This window comes from Sipha flava, unplaced genomic scaffold, assembly GCF_003268045.1.
Source record: "Sipha flava isolate LNK unplaced genomic scaffold, YSA_version1 117_pilon_pilon, whole genome shotgun sequence".
In the NCBI taxonomy this organism is placed as follows: Eukaryota; Metazoa; Arthropoda; class Insecta; order Hemiptera; family Aphididae; genus Sipha; species Sipha flava.
Genome location: NW_020271741.1, coordinates 81,326 through 98,816, shown reverse-complemented (window position 1 = coordinate 98,816; position 17,491 = coordinate 81,326). Strand labels below are relative to the sequence as shown.

General features: G+C 25.9%; 3 protein-coding genes across 7 annotated transcripts in view; 2 read left to right on the top strand and 1 right to left on the bottom strand.

Moving 5' to 3' along the window:
- The window catches only part of LOC112693628 (alpha-1,6-mannosyl-glycoprotein 2-beta-N-acetylglucosaminyltransferase-like), a 79,361-nt gene that overhangs the window by 36,644 nt on the left and 25,226 nt on the right, over positions 1-17,491 (top strand). The gene's annotated exons all lie outside the window — the stretch shown is intronic.
- Positions 4,072-5,081, bottom strand: LOC112693654. Its single transcript, XM_025568831.1, has 2 exons — positions 4,210-5,081; positions 4,072-4,147 (listed from the first exon to the last, which is right to left on the bottom strand). Exons 1-2 carry the CDS (start codon positions 5,072-5,074, stop codon positions 4,125-4,127), a joined length of 888 nt encoding a protein of 295 aa, XP_025424616.1. The 5' UTR covers positions 5,075-5,081; the 3' UTR covers positions 4,072-4,124.
- LOC112692800 (zinc finger BED domain-containing protein 5-like) lies at positions 9,216-10,571 on the top strand. Its single transcript, XM_025567593.1, has 2 exons — positions 9,216-9,407; positions 9,627-10,571. Exons 1-2 carry the CDS (start codon positions 9,216-9,218, stop codon positions 10,569-10,571), a joined length of 1,137 nt encoding a protein of 378 aa, XP_025423378.1.

Below are 17,491 nucleotides of genomic sequence, written 5' to 3'. Positions count from 1 at the left end.
TTGAATACCTTTATTTCTAATGTATATTATGGTACATATTAATAAAATAATAATATAAATTAAAAAAATCTTCCATTGAATATTGCATTTAGTACTTGATTTATTTTACTTTGTTATAACATGTCAACTTGATTTGTTTACCATATATGTTTTTGTATTTTTTTTCCTAGACTGTGGATAAGAAAATTAGTTTCTTGTTTTTAAAAGGTTACAATTAGTGATATTTTATTTTTAATACATTTATGTTTAATTGAAGAGTTCTAAAAGTAATAAATTAAAAATGTTCAAAATTATTTTATAAATATAAATGAGGTTAGGTTATTAAATTGTTTATTATAGTATTAGTATAATATAGTTATTATTTAATTTATTTTGAAGAACTAATGTTATATTAATCAAAATAATTAATTATAGTTTTTATAATATAATTTAATTGTGAAATATTTTTTGTGTGAATACTCATTGTGTTTACCTATATTATACAAAATATACCTGTTTGAGTACTTATTAATTAATAAATATACAGTGGAAGTTGTCTAAATTTAATCACTTGGGATTGAGAATTATTTTATTTTAGACAAGTTTTTGTCTTAAACTTGTCTAAAATGATATATTTTTTTGGTCTTATGAGATATAGTTTGATTAAGTTTTTGCTGTATTTAAATGTAAGCTAATACTAGTTCTTTTATTTGAAGAAGTTTGTTGTACATTTTTGAAATTACTATAAATATATATAAAAAAATAATTATAGTATTTAAATACTTATAACTAGAAGATGAACAGTTTTATATTATAAATTTATTATCAACTGGGTTTTCGTTAGGACTAAAATATCTTATCTATCAATGTTGATATGATGACTCAGATATTTATTAGGTGTATACTATTAAAGAAATAAAACATTTAAAATAACTATATAACATAAAATTGAATAATGCCCTGTTGCACCTAGTGTTTGTTCTCTTTTATATTTAATATTTTTAGTATAAATTGAAATATACTTCAAAAGAAGTTATAATATAATCGTTAGGGTTCAGATTTAATAGCACCTAAAATACTAAAATATACGCTATAATATGACCAAAAAAATCTTAAAATATGCTCTATAAATATGTCCTAAAAACAACAAAAATAGAAAAAAAATGGAAGTCAAAATTTTATTAAATGTATTATATTATTTTATGAAGCAATACATTAATAAAAAAAACTAAAATGATCATCTCCTGTTAACAATTTAAAAAAACTTATATGTACGTCTTGTCTTATGTATACCTGTTTTACTTTGAACAGTGGCGTACATTCGATTTTGCTCGGGGGGGGGGGGGGTTTAACAAAAATAATCGTTATCATTTTTTTTTCGTTACACAGATAAATAAGATAAATAACTGCTATAAATAGATATTATTTTTTACAACTTTTTTATCAATTTATAGTTTACTTTTTCATTACAATAAATTAATAACTATTGGAATATAAAAACAGCATAGTTAACAAAACTTTTCAAATACCTACCAAAATAATTATTTAATTATCATAATATTTGTATAGTTGTATATTTTAAGTTCAAAGCGTAATAATGAAGCTACGAATATATTACACGTCATCAATAATAAAACAAGTTTCATTTTTTTTTGGCCCTGGGGGGGTTTGAACCCGGAAACCTACCGTATGTATGCCACTGACCTTGAATGATGAAATCGTTTGTATGTAATTGTTTCTCCGTTTTTAAGTATTGAGTAACGTTAAACTTTTTGTCACTATTAACTTTACATCCACACAATTTTCAAAATAGAGTACTTGTGTCAATCGTAAAAACTTCATCGCCCTCAAACTCAGACACAAAATATCTAAGTCTCGAATAATTCGATGTTTTAACTTTCGTCATTTTACGGTATCGAAACAGAAAAACAAATAAGACACAATCGAGTAATAAACGAATATGTAACAAAATCAAAAAATACGGAGAACTGACACTGAAAGCATGAAATACGTACGATAGACGACAATATATTGTAGAACAAGAATAAAATAAAAATAAATAAAACAGATAAGAGAGCATAAATGTATAATTATATTTGATATCGTCAGGCTACTTAAAAATAGATTCTAGTAAAATGTTAATTAGTAAATACCATATTATTAATCAATTATCAATATGAAACGAAAATGTGGGAATTTTTGGATTCACATAAATCAAGGCCGTAACTGGGAGGGGGTCCAGGGGTCCGGCCCCCCGCCCCCCGAAATTTTCAAAAGTAAAAACATTTTAGCGGTGAATATAGTTTATTAACTATAAATTGTATTAAATAATAATAATCCCCCCCCGAAATTTTTTTCTAGTTACGGCCTTGACATAAATGAATACTATTTTTCATTCAATATAAATAAGATTTATGAAAAATACAAAATAAAGCATAAAATCATGTATATTAGTAAAAAATATCATTAAAACTTCAAAAATAGCACTAAAAATACTTCTTATATGAAATAAAATGGCGAAATAAAATGTTTAATTTGGAGTCCCTGGTTAATAACACAAATGAATAGCTCACTCTGCTATTTTATCCTATAATAAGTAGTAATTACTATAAAATTCGAACCCTGATAATCGTATTATTTTTCATTATTTAAACCTCTTCTCTCTCTCTCTCTCTCTCTCTCTCTCTCCCTCTATTTAAACCTTTTCTCTCTTATTAGTTTAGTGTTTAGATTTGATATTTTCTATACCACTAAATATATTATGTATTTATGAATAAATGCTATTTTAAACTTTTTAAGTATTTAATTTTTAATACAATTATTTAATTTTGAGTTCTGAGGAAATTAATTACCAATCAAATTACAATAGTATAATATATATCTTTATACTGATTTTTGAGTTTATGGATTTAAGGTTAACCTATTTAATAAAGATTTTATTTATTTGTTATTTGAAAGTAGTTTTTTTTCATATATTATTTTCACAAGGATTTTGTTTCAAACAAATCATCTCATTTGTAAATTTGGTATTATTAAGAACAAATATTATTTATTTATTCTAGGTATAAAATTTTGAAATTTTATTTTATTTCATAGTATTAATAATTTTTTTTATAAACACCTGAATATTTAATTAAAACTCATTCCTATGCTAACATAGTTTTAGTTTTAATTTGTAATTTAAATTATAAACATAATTGTAAAAGTTGTTTTTAAGGGTTTTATACATCTGAGGTATATTTTTTTTATAATAATATTGTTATTATTACAGAGTACACTTTTAAGTTGATAAAATATATAAACTATTGTTTGAATTATGATTTACAAGTATATAATACTTATAGCTGGAAAAATGTTACCAGTGGAATAGAAGTTTGTATAATTAAAAAAATTAACCATCTAATATTCAACCTGATTAAAATACAAGTTTTTTTCTGAAGAGAAATTTTGTTTAAATTAATATTCTTTTTTTAAAAAAAATTTAAGTTGAATTGAGATTATTATTTTTTACAATTATTGATATTTTTATAGTTTAAGTGTTATCATATATTTATATATTTTTGGTTATCAATGTTATTAATTAAAATATTCATGTTTTTAGTCCTTAGTAAGATTCAAAAACTTATAATTTGTCTTGATTTTACCTATATTAAAATAATTTGATGTTCATTTAAATAAAATCGTATAAAACTATTTATATTACTATTTTAATTACATTCATTATTTCAAAAAGCTTAAATATAATTAAATTATAAATATTTTTTGTCTAACGTGACTCTTAGTTAATTATAATATATACTAGTGTTGTCCAGTGGACGAAATTGGATCCAAAAACAATATTATTTAATTTAAATATACAATTAAATTGAACATAATTGATAATCATAATAAGAATGAGTGTTGACATCCATAAAGATTCGGCTATAAGTAACATAATAACCAGGGCTTGGGACTTAAAGCACTTAAAATCATTAAAATAAGCGCTTAAATAAGCACTTAAAAACATCATTATAAGCTCTCAAATAAGCATTTAAAAAACTTAAATTTAAGCAAAAAAATTTATTAAAAAAAGCAATAAAATAAAAAATAAAACTGTATCTTTATATTATAAAAAAAATTAGACTTCATTTTCAGGACTGAGGATTTTATAGATTTTCCAAGGGATTTTCTGAAAAATAAAATGTAAACAATATTTACAAATAATTGAAAAAAAAATTAATTAAATCTTACCGTCATTATTGCATTGAATGATCAAATGTTTTCTGAGGTTTTCAAATTCAAATGACCTCCTGTTGTTAGATAATATGGTTTTATATGTCGAAAATGACCGTTCGACATCTACTGATGTAATAGGCGCATATTTAAAGTATACAATATCATCTGGAAATTCACTGAAGTCATCTAAATTACTATCATTTTCACCGTCAAGTATTTTTGATATTTTTTCTAAAATCCTTAAGCCATTATTTTTTTCAAAAACTTTTTGCAGTTTAGTTAGAACTAGTTTTCCACGATTGCCTTTTAACAAAGAAAATTTCTGTTTCACATTTTCAACTACAGCAAGTGAACCAGACAATGAAACATTTTTTGTTTGCAGTTCTATAATGGATTTAGTAAGAACTTCAAAATTACTTTTTATATATGCCAAATCGGCTTCTAAACCCGATTTTACAATGCACAGTTTTGCTTTTTTAATGCTGTCTGCGTCGTTTTCATTTAGACAACTTACTACGTGACGAATTATTCTAAAATGTTCGCAATAGTAAATTGTAGCCTCTATCCAAGAGTCCCAACGGGTAATAACTGGTTCAGGGGGTAGTTTTATACCAGGAGCTTCAGATTTAAAGATTTCAACACGATAAGGTGCTTTTCGAAATATATTTTTAATATTAGATATTAGTTCGTCTACTGTTCCAAATTGTCCACGGATTTCTTCAGCGATTCTATGAAGTCCATGAGCACAACAAGTTACGTGTATCATTTTTGTATAAATATTTTTCAGAACAGTACCTGCCTTCACCATATAGGGAGCGACGTCAGATAAAAATAACAAGACATTATTATACTGTATATCACCAGGCCATATTATTCCCATAGCTTTTTCAAACAGCTTGCAGATAGTTGAATGATTTGTTTAGTTCTTCTGAATGAAGTAAAAACATGCGTCCTGGACAATCGGGTTTTAGAATTCCAACTATAACATTGGCAATAAACCGTCCTTTTACGTCACATGTCTCGTCAATCGACACCCAAATTTTATTTTGCCTTATTTCCATTTTCATTTTATCCATAGTAGTATTAAAAATATCATCAATATAACCCTTCCGTAATGTTGCTTCTGTAGGAATATTTTTACCAGTATATTTCTCTAAAAATACTCGAAATGTATTGTTAGAAAGCTTATTTAACGGAATGTTAGCAGATACCATTGTTTGACATAAATCCTTGTTGAAATCGGATTTTGCTGAACTTTGATTGGTTAGTAGTTGTTGTAATTTTCTCTGTCCTTGATCATTCTGACGTTTGACACTCTTTTGATGTTTATCGGTTTTCATATGTTGGGATATATTATATTTTTTTTCAAAATTAATTTTTATTTCATACATTTTACAATATAAAACATGCCCGTCTGTGGAAAAAATGGTCAGATCCAAATTCAGAAACGTATCTTTTTAGAGCAATGACGTTCAACCATTTTCCTTTAGCGGGCCACTTTGGTAAACAATTATCTTCAAGCGGGCCACTAAGTATAAAAGTACAAAAATAATCTTATATATTGGACTTGTTTTCTTATCTTTTATTGTCTATTGAAAAGATTATGAATTAAGGTACACATTAGTTTGATTAGTATGTTATTTTAAGTACACGGATGATATCGATATTTAATTGTGAAGTTTACATATGAAAATGTCAGACAGAAAAAAACGCAAATATATTGATGATTGCCGAATTTTCAATGGTCTATAAATTACTTTTTCATTGAAATTAATGGAAAGCCGTTTGTCTTGTGTGTCGTGTAAATGTTTCAGTTTTTAAAGAATTTAATATCAAACGACATTATGAATCAAAAAATGTTCTTACATTTTTAAAAAAAATTTTTTATTTTATAAAATTCGTAACGGGCCACATAGAATACCTTTGGGGGCCACATGTGGCCCGCGGGCCGCGGGTTGAGCACCACTGTTTTAGAGTAACACATGTGGATGATTTTTCTTTTCCCATTCTAAATTAATTTAAATACTCGGATACAAACGATGACGAAAAAAACAAACAAGACGATGAATGTTGAAGATTCGCACACATACGATGACGAAATAAATACGGAAACGAAAGCAACACGACGAACGCGAATGACAATCGACTACTAAACTTTTAAATCGAAACATTATTTATTTTGTTTTTATCACACCTATAAAATCACGGTCAAATAATATTATTTACCAAGAAATTAGTGATATACAGATAATTGAGGTATATTAATTTGTTTCCCCGAAATCCAATTCTATTTTAAGCATTGGAATATTTGCAACGACGCGATGCCGCGGACGGCGACGGACTACGCGACAACGTAGATAAGATAAGAATTATTTTTAATTTTAATTCTGTCAAAAACAACTACAGTAGAAAATCATAAAAAAGTATAAAACCTGGTCAAAAAAGCAATAATTATCAGAAAAACTTGAAATAAGCATTTTTTTAAAAATCACTGAAAAAAGCAAAAAAAAGCACTTTCAAATTTCATAATTGAATGTGTTGTAACATGACATACACTTCTATAGCACTCTGCTACATTTTAAGTCAATCTATAAAAATAAGCAAATGCTTTAAGTCCCGAGCCCTGATAATAACAGATTCGTAATCAGTATATTACGGATTTATATGTATTAAAAACCAATCAAATATGCGCTCGAAATTTAGTAGAAGAAAATAATTAATTTTTGAACTATTACTTAAAATAATCTATAAAAGAAATTACATTTAAAATTATGTAACTGTATTATAATTAATTTTTTTTTTTTTTTACTTTTAAAGGAATTTACTAACCAAAATCATTTGTGTTCACTTATAAGAATATTAGAAATCAGTTAATATCAAAAGTATATCCTAAATTACATTTTCTTTCATTTCTTTCTTGCACATTGCATTGTATGACAATTATTTTGGTTATATATTAAAAAATCATTGATTGGCGTTTGTCAGTCAACAAAGTCTAAAAGTATAATAGGTGCGTATTTAAAAAAATATATATCATTTAATTTAGAGATTAATCTTTGCGAGTTCGAATTTATTTACTTTCACCATTTTAATTTTTTTTAAATTTAGTATTTCATAGTCTTCATTTTTCGATATAACACTTTATATAAATAATTAATACTTTTCTACATTTTTTGTAAACGGATTCACTCCCTATATTACAATACCTAGTAAATATTTCAAAAATAACAAAAAAAATTAAAACAAAGAAGCATCGAAATATGGAAATAAAAAAAAATAAGCCTTTAAAATAAAAATAAATGGGTGAATATCGAAATAAGTAAAAATATGCTATAAAAACGTCATAAAACAAATTTTGTGCTAACTTAGCATGTCATAAGACCGACCAGAATAAATATGCAGATGCTTATAAATCTGTGCTCTAGTAATCAGGGATCATAATTCATCAATAATGTGCAAAAAAAATCAAAAATCTGCACTCTAAATTCATCAAATTATAATTGTGCCTACTAAAATCACTTGGTATTATATTTAATTTCAATTTAAATGCATCTCTCTAATATTATTTTTATTTGCAATTACACTCATAAATAATAATCTCTTATACTTTGTCTCATCCCGACCAGTTTTAAAAAATATTAAAAAACATGTTGGCTCCTAAGTGTCTTAACAGTAATTTACGTTTGAACTTTTTTTTCTGCAAATTACTCGAAAATATTTTTCCAACCATGTATGTATTTGTTTCCCTACTATGTATTAAAATGGAGTAAATGGTATCGAAAAAAAGTGTATATATATATATATATATATATTGTATCTCGTGTAGATAATTTTATATATTCGTGTTATTAATTACTATTATATTGTAAAATGTTCTGTCTATACCAGTGGTTCCCAAACTTTTTTGGGTCACACATACCCGAAACAAAAAAAAAAATTATTACGCCTCTCAATAAAATATTTTTTATTAAATAAATAGAACTAAATTATTTTTCGCAAAATAAATATATGCTAGTGCAATATACAATATAAATATTTGCCTTGCGCTTCCCCTAATAAGTGCTTGCGCCTCCCAAGGGAGGCACGCTTCACAGTTTGGTCACTGCTGGTCTATATTGTGCTGCACAAGAAAAGTTTATCTAGTTTTAACAATCCAATTTAAATTTAAAAAAAAAAACTAATTCTTTGTTTTGTTTTGTTCAATTTTATTTATAATCTAAAATTATAATATTGTATTATATAACATTTATTTTTATAATTTGAACTGTTTAGAACTTTTAATTTTTTAATTTAAATTTTTCACCGCATTACATTTACTCTAATAACATATATTAGGCGCATACATAAAAAAAAACTTTGGGAGGGTCTTAGGTTGTATTTTTTCATACAAGTATAATCTATTAACGACTTTAGTCTATAAAAACATATTTAATAATTTTCTTGAATTTTGAGGATGATTGAACCCATAACCCCCCATTTGTATAGCCTGAAATATATATATTTATAAATCAGTATAGACTCTATACTATAGAGGTTGGCTGAGCATATTTCCCTAGTGCAGTGGTTCTTAACCGGTGTTCCGCGGAACACAGGTGTTCCGTGGAATTCGTATAAGTGTTCCGCCAAAATTTTAAAATCAGTGAAAAAAAAATTTCTTCAAAAATAGAATCATTTTAGGTTTTGTTGGTTTATTTTTGTACACAAAAACGTTATCGTTAACTTTCGAATAATATAATGTGTTAGTATACTACTATACTATATAATATATTAATATACATTATTATTATTATATTATACGATAATCTCCACCATACTGCGATAACATACGTATAGATATTGACAATTTTATTTTCTGCACTAATAAAAGTTATAAAATACATTAGTATCAGTACGTTGCCCACGGTTATCAACGTTAGACGCGTGTACAACTTCATAAATAAGATTTCTGGTATTTTTTTAAGTAAGTACAATTTGAAATTTATTTAGTTAATTTAATTTGTAACGACCATTTTAATAACAAAATGGACAAATTTCTTAAACGGAAACATGATTCTGGTACTGATAGTGCAAGTAAAAATACAAGCAATGTCAATGATGATACTTTCAATGATGAGAATAAAATAAAAAAGGTCAATAGACAATATTGCAACGATTATTTAAATTTTGGGTTCACTTATGTTGACGAAAATGATTGTCAAATTCCCCTTTGTGTGGTTTGTGGGGAAAAGTTGTCTAATAGCGCAATGGCGCCAGCGAAATTAAAACGGCATTTATCATCTAAGCACGCCAATCTCCAGTCTAAAGAAAAAAATTATTTTGAAAGGTTGTTGAATAATCAAATGAATCAAAGAAAACATTTTAAAAAAATTGTAACAATATCTGATAAAGCACAAATCGCATCTTATAAAGTTGCCGAAATAATTGCAAAACAGTTAAAACCACACACCATAGCAGAGAGTTTGAATTTACCGGCATGTTCAGAAATAGTTCAAATTATGTTTGGCGATGATGCAAAAAAAGAAATTATGAAAATTCCGCATTCAGACGATACAATAAAAAACAGAATTATACACATGTCAGATGATATTGAGAAAACTGTCACTAACAAGCTTACTACTAATAAACTATATTTCGCTTTGCAAATTGACGAGTCTACTGATATCAGTGGTATAGCTCACGTACTAGGATTTGTTCGTTTCATTGATGAAAATAAAATAGTGAATCAATTTTTATGCTGTAAACAACTTACTGAACGTACAACAGGACAGAATGTTTTTGATTCAATTTCGTCATATTTAGATAAATTTAACATAACATGGGACCAATGTGTAGGAATTTGCACCGATGGAGCTCCTTCAATGGTTGGTTCTATTAAAGGATTTACAACATTAGCGAAGAAAAAAAATCCTAATATCATATCTACACATTGTTTTTTACACCGAGAATCACTTATTTCGAAAACATTACCTATTACATTAAAGTCTGTATTGGATAAAATTGTAAGCATGGTTAACTACATAAAATCGCGTCCATTACAATCACGCCTATTTAAAAAACTGTGTGAATCAATGGAAGCTCAGCACGTATGTTTACTTTTACATTGTGAAGTAAGATGGTTATCGCGAGGTAAAGTTCTAAATCGAATTCTGGAACTTAAGAATGAATTGTTAATGTTTTTTCAAAACGAAGGTAACACTGTTTTTATATCTTTTCTTACAGACGATATTTGGTGTGTTAAAATGGCATATTTAGCTGATATTTTTAATTATTTAAATAGCGTAAATGCTGGTATGCAAGGTAAAAACGAAAATATTCTTACATCCACGGATAAACTATTAACATTTAAAAAAAAATATCTTTTTGGAGAACGCGTATAATTCAAAAAAATACTGTAGACATGTTTCCTTCAATTAAAAATAATAATGAAATAATTCCTATTATAACAGAACATTTAGCATTATTTGAAGAAAAAATCACGAAATACTTTCCTGAATTAAATATTGAAAAGTATGATTGGATACGAAATCCATTTTCTACCATCAACACGTCAAGTTATGAATTACGTTAGAAGAAGAGGAAGAATTCATAACGCTAACAACAGATCGAACTCTAAAAATAAAATTTTCCGAAATAACAGTAGAAGAATTTTGGATTTCAGTTCAAACCAAATTTAAAAAAATTTCTGAAAAAGCAATTTCAGTATTATTACAATTTTCAACCTCATACTTATGTGAGCTTGGATTTTCAACACTGACGAATATCAAAACAAAGAAACGAGAAAGGCTGACAAATATTGAAAAGGAAATGAGAGTAGCAATATCGTACATACGGCCAGATATTGAAAATATCTGTAAAAATCATCAGGCACAAATATCTCATACGAAGTATTCAATTTCAAATTTTTAAATTTTTTTTAACTCTTTTTATTATTTTATTATTTTTTAGTGACTAACACTAACATGTATGACATGCAAACAATTTTATGCTATACATTCATTGTTTAATAAATTAAAAAATTAAAAATGTATGTACTACTATTTTATTTTACGGTTGTGTTCCGCGAAAATCTTGTAAAATGTTAAGTGTTCCGTCATTCGAAAAAGGTTAAGAACCACTGCCCGAGTGGAAAAATCTTCAATTTCAATTTCGAATTTGTATTTTCATTTTTAACAAGCTTTGAAAAATATCTCTTGCATTTTTTTACTATAGAGTTACAAAATAGTTATTTTATGAAACAAGTTAAAAAAATTCCAAAGAATAGAAATTGAAAATGTAATAATTTATTTCATATTTAAAATTAAAGTTAGTTTTGAAATGAGGAACGTGTGTGTCGTAAATGGTTAGGTATTATGCCTATTCAAATAAATTACTAGAAATTAAATAATTTTTATCTCTTCCAGATAACATCGAAGAGTTTGTTTATTTTACATATATTTGTGGATTTAGTATAATCGTCTATCGAAGTGACGAATGAATGCTGGCTTAGATTTTATGTTTATGTTGTTGATAAGGTCATCTAGTTTATACGATTACAATTGTCATTATTTTTAACCATATTCACTTTCATTTCAAAAATTACATTAGTTAGAATATTGAAACTAATTTTTGAATTTTCAATAAAATTGCAATACTTAAAATTTTTTTTTTCTGCTCGTTATATATAATTACTATTTTGCAAATTCATAGAAATGAAAAATTCAATAGTAATTTTTTTAAGCCAATTCAGCGAGTATACAGCTCACAACAAATGCGTGTGAATCATTTCACTCGTATTTCAATAATAATTTTTATTTCATTTCTCCGTCAATATTAAGCTGGTTAAATATTATACGCAATGGCATCCAGACAGAAACTTATATCAAAATTAATAGTGTTGAAATTCCTAAAAAACCTCAAGATAAAAAAACGAAGGAAAAACAGGAATATAATGAAAAACGTATACTTTTATATAGATCTGGCGAAATTACGAGGTATGAGTTTATAAAAAACATGTGTAGAAATTTTAAAAAATGATAATTTTTGTAAAATGTATTTTTTTATGACAGTGAATTTTAGTAAAAAATAATATAGTGTAAATTATAAATTGTTTAATGTTTTTTTTGTACTATAACTGTAATAATGTATAATTAAATTTAAATATGTATTTTATAAAAAATTTTCCTATGACTTTTTTTAAAAATAGTTAAAACAATAATAATAATAAAAATTAATAATAGTATATGTATTATATTTAGTGATGGGTCGAAATTCGAACTCGGCATGAAAAAAAATTGAACCGAACTATCAAGCATCTTTTATTGTTCGAAAATCGAACTTGAAAATATTTGTCGAACCAGACTTACTGGTCATGATGTTCGAAAACCAAATATTTGTACAATTCTTCAAAAGTTATTTTTGAAAAATAAAAATTGATGATTATTTAGAAATAATTATACTATTGGCGATAGAAAGTGATAATCTGTATAGGGCACGTTATGCATTATTTATAATAATAATGCTATTATTATAATAATAATGTTATTTTTCAGTCGCATGTTACACATCCACCCTCCGCCGGCCAAAACATTAATAAGTTGTTTATCGCCAATAGAGGCAGTATATCTACATTCATAGATTAGCTATTTTTGTTTTTATCATATTTATTATAGAGGTTAAAATCTGTTTTGGGTAAATCCATGGTAATATTCCGATACCGCGACTGTGCTGTTAATAAAAACATGTTTACAACTTACGTCTTACATTATAAATTCTATTAATCATTCTATACTTGTGAATTATAGTTATTATTACTATTTTTTTTTATATATTATTAAAATATACTGATTGTATGGTCATATTAAACTCAATACTCAATGAATATTTTATAAGCTACAAGACAACACGAGAGAGCACAATACTGATTTTGAAAAATAATAATAAGAAATTATCTAAAATTTTAATGTATTATAAATAATACAATTACTTAGACTTAAAAGTTAAAATGTAGAATAGGTAATACGAAAACTTAAAATACAATAGCATATCATTATGGTTCGATTTAATTTATAGGTAGGTACATGATAAAAACTATTGAGATCGAGTTCGAGTTCGATTTGAAATCATAATAGGTTCGGTTCGGTAGGAAATATGAAGGTTTGGTTCAGTTCGAGTTCGAAAAAATAATTTAAAGTTCGGTTCAAGTTCGGTTCGATTAAAAATCAGGGTTCGACTCATCACTAATTATATTATTTAAAAACCATTGCCAACTTAATTTGAAAACGACTAAAATGGCTTTGGTCGAAATGGGTATCTGGGTGAAACGGGAAAGGTTCATTTTGGGCGAAACGAGATGCGCCTATTTTATTTTGTAGATATTTTTTTCCTTGTCTTGTAATATTCAAAAATTATTAATTTACTTTTTTTTTAAACGTTTATTATTAATCATACACTTTTTTATTTTCCTTGTTTATTATGTTTATTTATTCTTAAATATTTTTAGAAATTTTATTACTATGAATAAGCTACCTAAAGGCTTTTCATTAATATTAAGTAGGTATAGAAACATTTATATTATAATTTTGTTTAATATTTTTTTTAAGTGTTCAGTTTTGGAATTGATTTATATTTTTAGTTTGTTAATATTTTTATTTTTATTTGCATTTAGATTTTGATTAAATAATATTTTTATATTTTTTCCTTAAAAGTGTCCTATAGTTATTGATAGTAAAATAGTTTAATAATATCTTAGAGTTTATCTAATAGTAATTACATTTTTTACTGTGAATTGAATAATCATAATTTATTCTGAATACTATGTAGTGTCATTTTTTAAAAAATGTACTCCATAAAGTGTTTAATTTATCCATTATTTCGAATGTAATAATAATTATATACTGATGTGTCGTGTTTTCTACAATCGAATTTTCGATTATTTTTTACTACAGCTTGGCATATTATAAGTTATCGAGTTATAATATATTTTTAAATTTTAAATGCATGACAATGGATTGCGAAAAATATATAAAAAAATGACACAATTATTGTTGCCTGTTGGCTTTACATAATTGCTTACATGTAACAGATTATCACTCACATACAATGCCATTAATATTTTTTACTTTTAATTTTTATGTTTGACTGCTTATTGTGTAAACACTTGTGCTCATTAATTATGGTTAATTAATTTTTATAACTAAATAGTATTGAATGAATTTAATATTTCTGCTACTATACACCATTGTTATACCACTGACAAAATAGTCAAATTATTTTCATATATCTTTGTAGGAGTGACCGGTTTAGAAATATTTTATTATTATGAAGTGTTAAGTATAGTTGAACTAGTTTATAAGTTATCTTATAATGAAATTATTTTACTTTTTATATACAAGTAAGTTATGTATATCTATTGTGGTTTCTTTGATTAATATTTTTTTTAATGATATATTTAAATGTTATGAAATTAATTATTGGATACTATATAGTACTTGTTCTAGATAATAGAATTTGAATTTTTGATATTAAAAACTTGAATTTAAATTAGTGATTATAAAATAAAAATATTTGATGAATACTTAATAGTATCTAGGGGCAGAGTGGCTTGTCAGTGCCCGGTGGTCTGGCTTGCATTTTCAAGAAGAGTGGTGTATTGAAAATAATTATTATTTTGTTATTTTTAATTGAACATAATTTGTGATATTATTGTGTACAGAAATGGCAAATCCATGTACGCTAAAAATTTAGTTATAATATTTAATATTCTACTATATTTATTTTATACCAAAAAAATAATATAAATCCAAGTTTTAGTTTTGAATAAAATGTTTGATTTTATACCTAAAATAAATATCTTTTGAATTGCTAATTAGTAATAATCGGAAGCAATGTATACTTTCCACTTCTTTTAAAAGTCTGATATTTGCTGCCAAACATTTTCTCTTACGAGTTAGGTTTTAAAATGTCGAACAAAAAAATGAATGATTTATCGTGGCAGAGGCACAAACTAGTTGGAATTATTGAGAAGGCCTTCAAAGTCTTAAACTTCAAGACATTGAACGTTGATATCTTGAACCAGTATTTGCAAAAACGGCAAAATCTTGAATAAATTAATCCGTCATAATCTGGAATATGTAAATCGTTGAAAGACAATATTTTAAACGGAAAATTCTTGAATAAATTAATCCGTCAAATTTTTGAATATGTAAACCGTTAAAAGGCAATATTTTGAACGGCAAAATCTTAGAAGTAAAAACTTAGATTAGTTATAGACATGAGTAGGGCTAGGAAAATTAAGCACTAACAATAAAGGAATTAAAAAATTGCCATTAATGCTACAAAAAAAAAAGCATTTTAACCAGGAAAATTACCTAAATATTACCTAAATAAACCTAAAAAAGACTTGAACATTTTTAAGTTTAGTTGAAAAAAATTTTAATATTAAAACATAATTTATTAAACATATTTTTATATGTTCACAACAATTCATTTTTAGAATAACTAAGCACAATTTATAAATGTTGAAAAAAAATAAATTAAAAAAATGTTTTATTAAATTTTAAGTACCTGTTTATTATATAAGTATTCAATAAGACAATAAGATATTTTAATTTTCTTTAAATTTTATAATATTTTGAAAACAATTTTATATTCGACACCATCTTTCTAAAACAAATTTTTTTAATTAAAAAAATGATTATAAAAAACTTAAAATTTTTAATATTATTTAATGTTAATAAACACATACTATTCAATTGAATTTCTATTGTTGCATTATATTATAAAGGACTCTTTAAAATTTTCAAATATAAATGATCTGCGATTATCAGTGAGCAAAGTTTTGTATGAAGAAAATTATCTCTCTACGTCCACGGGTGTTATCGAAACAAATCTCAAATACGTCATATCATCGAGATTTAAATCTTCTGGCAGTTCCAATTTTGAAACTTCTTCGCCGTTCAAAATTTTTAAGACCGTACATATTGACTTAAATCGAATATTTTTTTCTAAAACTGTCTTCATCATATGCGGCCTTACCAATTTTGTTATGCGTTTTATCAATTGTATTTTGCACATTCAATACAATTTTAATTGACTCGGGCAGAGGACAACTGGTTTTTTCAAGACACAAAATAGCACTTGTTAATACACTAAAATTTGATTTAATATATGTTAAATTACATTCCAGATTAGAATCTTTTATCAAATCATGAACTTTTTTTTATTGAAATACCATCATCTTCGTCCAATTCCATAATGACACGTTTAATTAAAGAAAAATGTTCACAATAATAAATCGCAGTATTGATCCATGTTGCCCACATTGTGAGTATGGGTTCTGGAGGTAAAGGAATATTTGGTGCAATACTTCGAAAAATTTGTACTCTAGATGGAGCTTTTAAAAATTTTTTTTTCATATTTGAAATCTGCTTGTCAACTTTTGGAAACTGTAATCTAATTTCCTTGCATACTCGATGCAATGCGTGAGCTACACAAGTAATGTGTTCCATTTTAGGATTAAATATTTTAATAGTTTTACCAGCTTTTACCATATACGGTGCGGCATCCGATAAAAATAACAAAATATTCTCATGCCTAATCGCTTTAGGCCATACATTTAAAAGCGACATATCAAATAATCGACTTATTGTCGCGTAGTTAACTTTATCTAACACTTCCGAATTTAAAAGAAATATCAATTTCTAAGGTGCCTATTACGTTTACCACATAACGATCAGCTATATTTATCGTCTCGTCGATCGATACCCATATTTTCTTTTTAGATGCATATGTTCTTATATTATTAATTGTTTCTGTGTAGCATTCTATAACATATTTCTTACGCAATGTTGATTGTTCTGGTATAATTTTATTTGTATACTTCTCAAGAAATTTTCGAATTGATGGTTGAGATAGTTTATAAAGTGGTATATTTGAACATAATAGGGCCTTGCATAAATCGTAATTAAATGTTAATGCTGTCGATAGGCCGTTTAATGAAGTCTGAGTAGTAGATAATTTTTGTTGATTTCTTTTTTCTATACCATTATGTTTATCATGTACAACATGTTGGGAAACATTAACCTGTTGACTGCCACGGGTGTTTTTCGTACTTTATCAAAACCGTCGAGTACAAAAAATTGTACACACTTAAATGTGCCATTTAGTTTTTGAGTACAAAATATTGTACTCACACTGTGTTTTACTCCGACGCCTCGTGTATAGAAATGTGAACACATAAGCGTTATATAGTATAGGGAAATTGATTATATGGCCTCCTGGACTGGTTTTTTTTAAGTAGCGAAAAAATATCACAATTTTT

Bases quoted from the DNA above. Each gene is read 5' to 3' on its own strand.
- LOC112693654 (XM_025568831.1), bottom strand. From the start codon at position 5,074: ATGGGAATAATATGGCCTGGTGATATACAGTATAATAATGTCTTGTTA. The intron at 4,148-4,209 runs GTAAGATTTAAT...TTTATTTTTCAG, and splicing joins CATTCAATGCAATAATGACG to AAAATCCCTTGGAAAATCTA.
- LOC112692800 (XM_025567593.1), top strand. From the start codon at position 9,216: ATGGACAAATTTCTTAAACGGAAACATGATTCTGGTACTGATAGTGCA. The intron at 9,408-9,626 runs GTTTGTGGGGAA...ATTGCAAAACAG, and splicing joins GTCAAATTCCCCTTTGTGTG to TTAAAACCACACACCATAGC.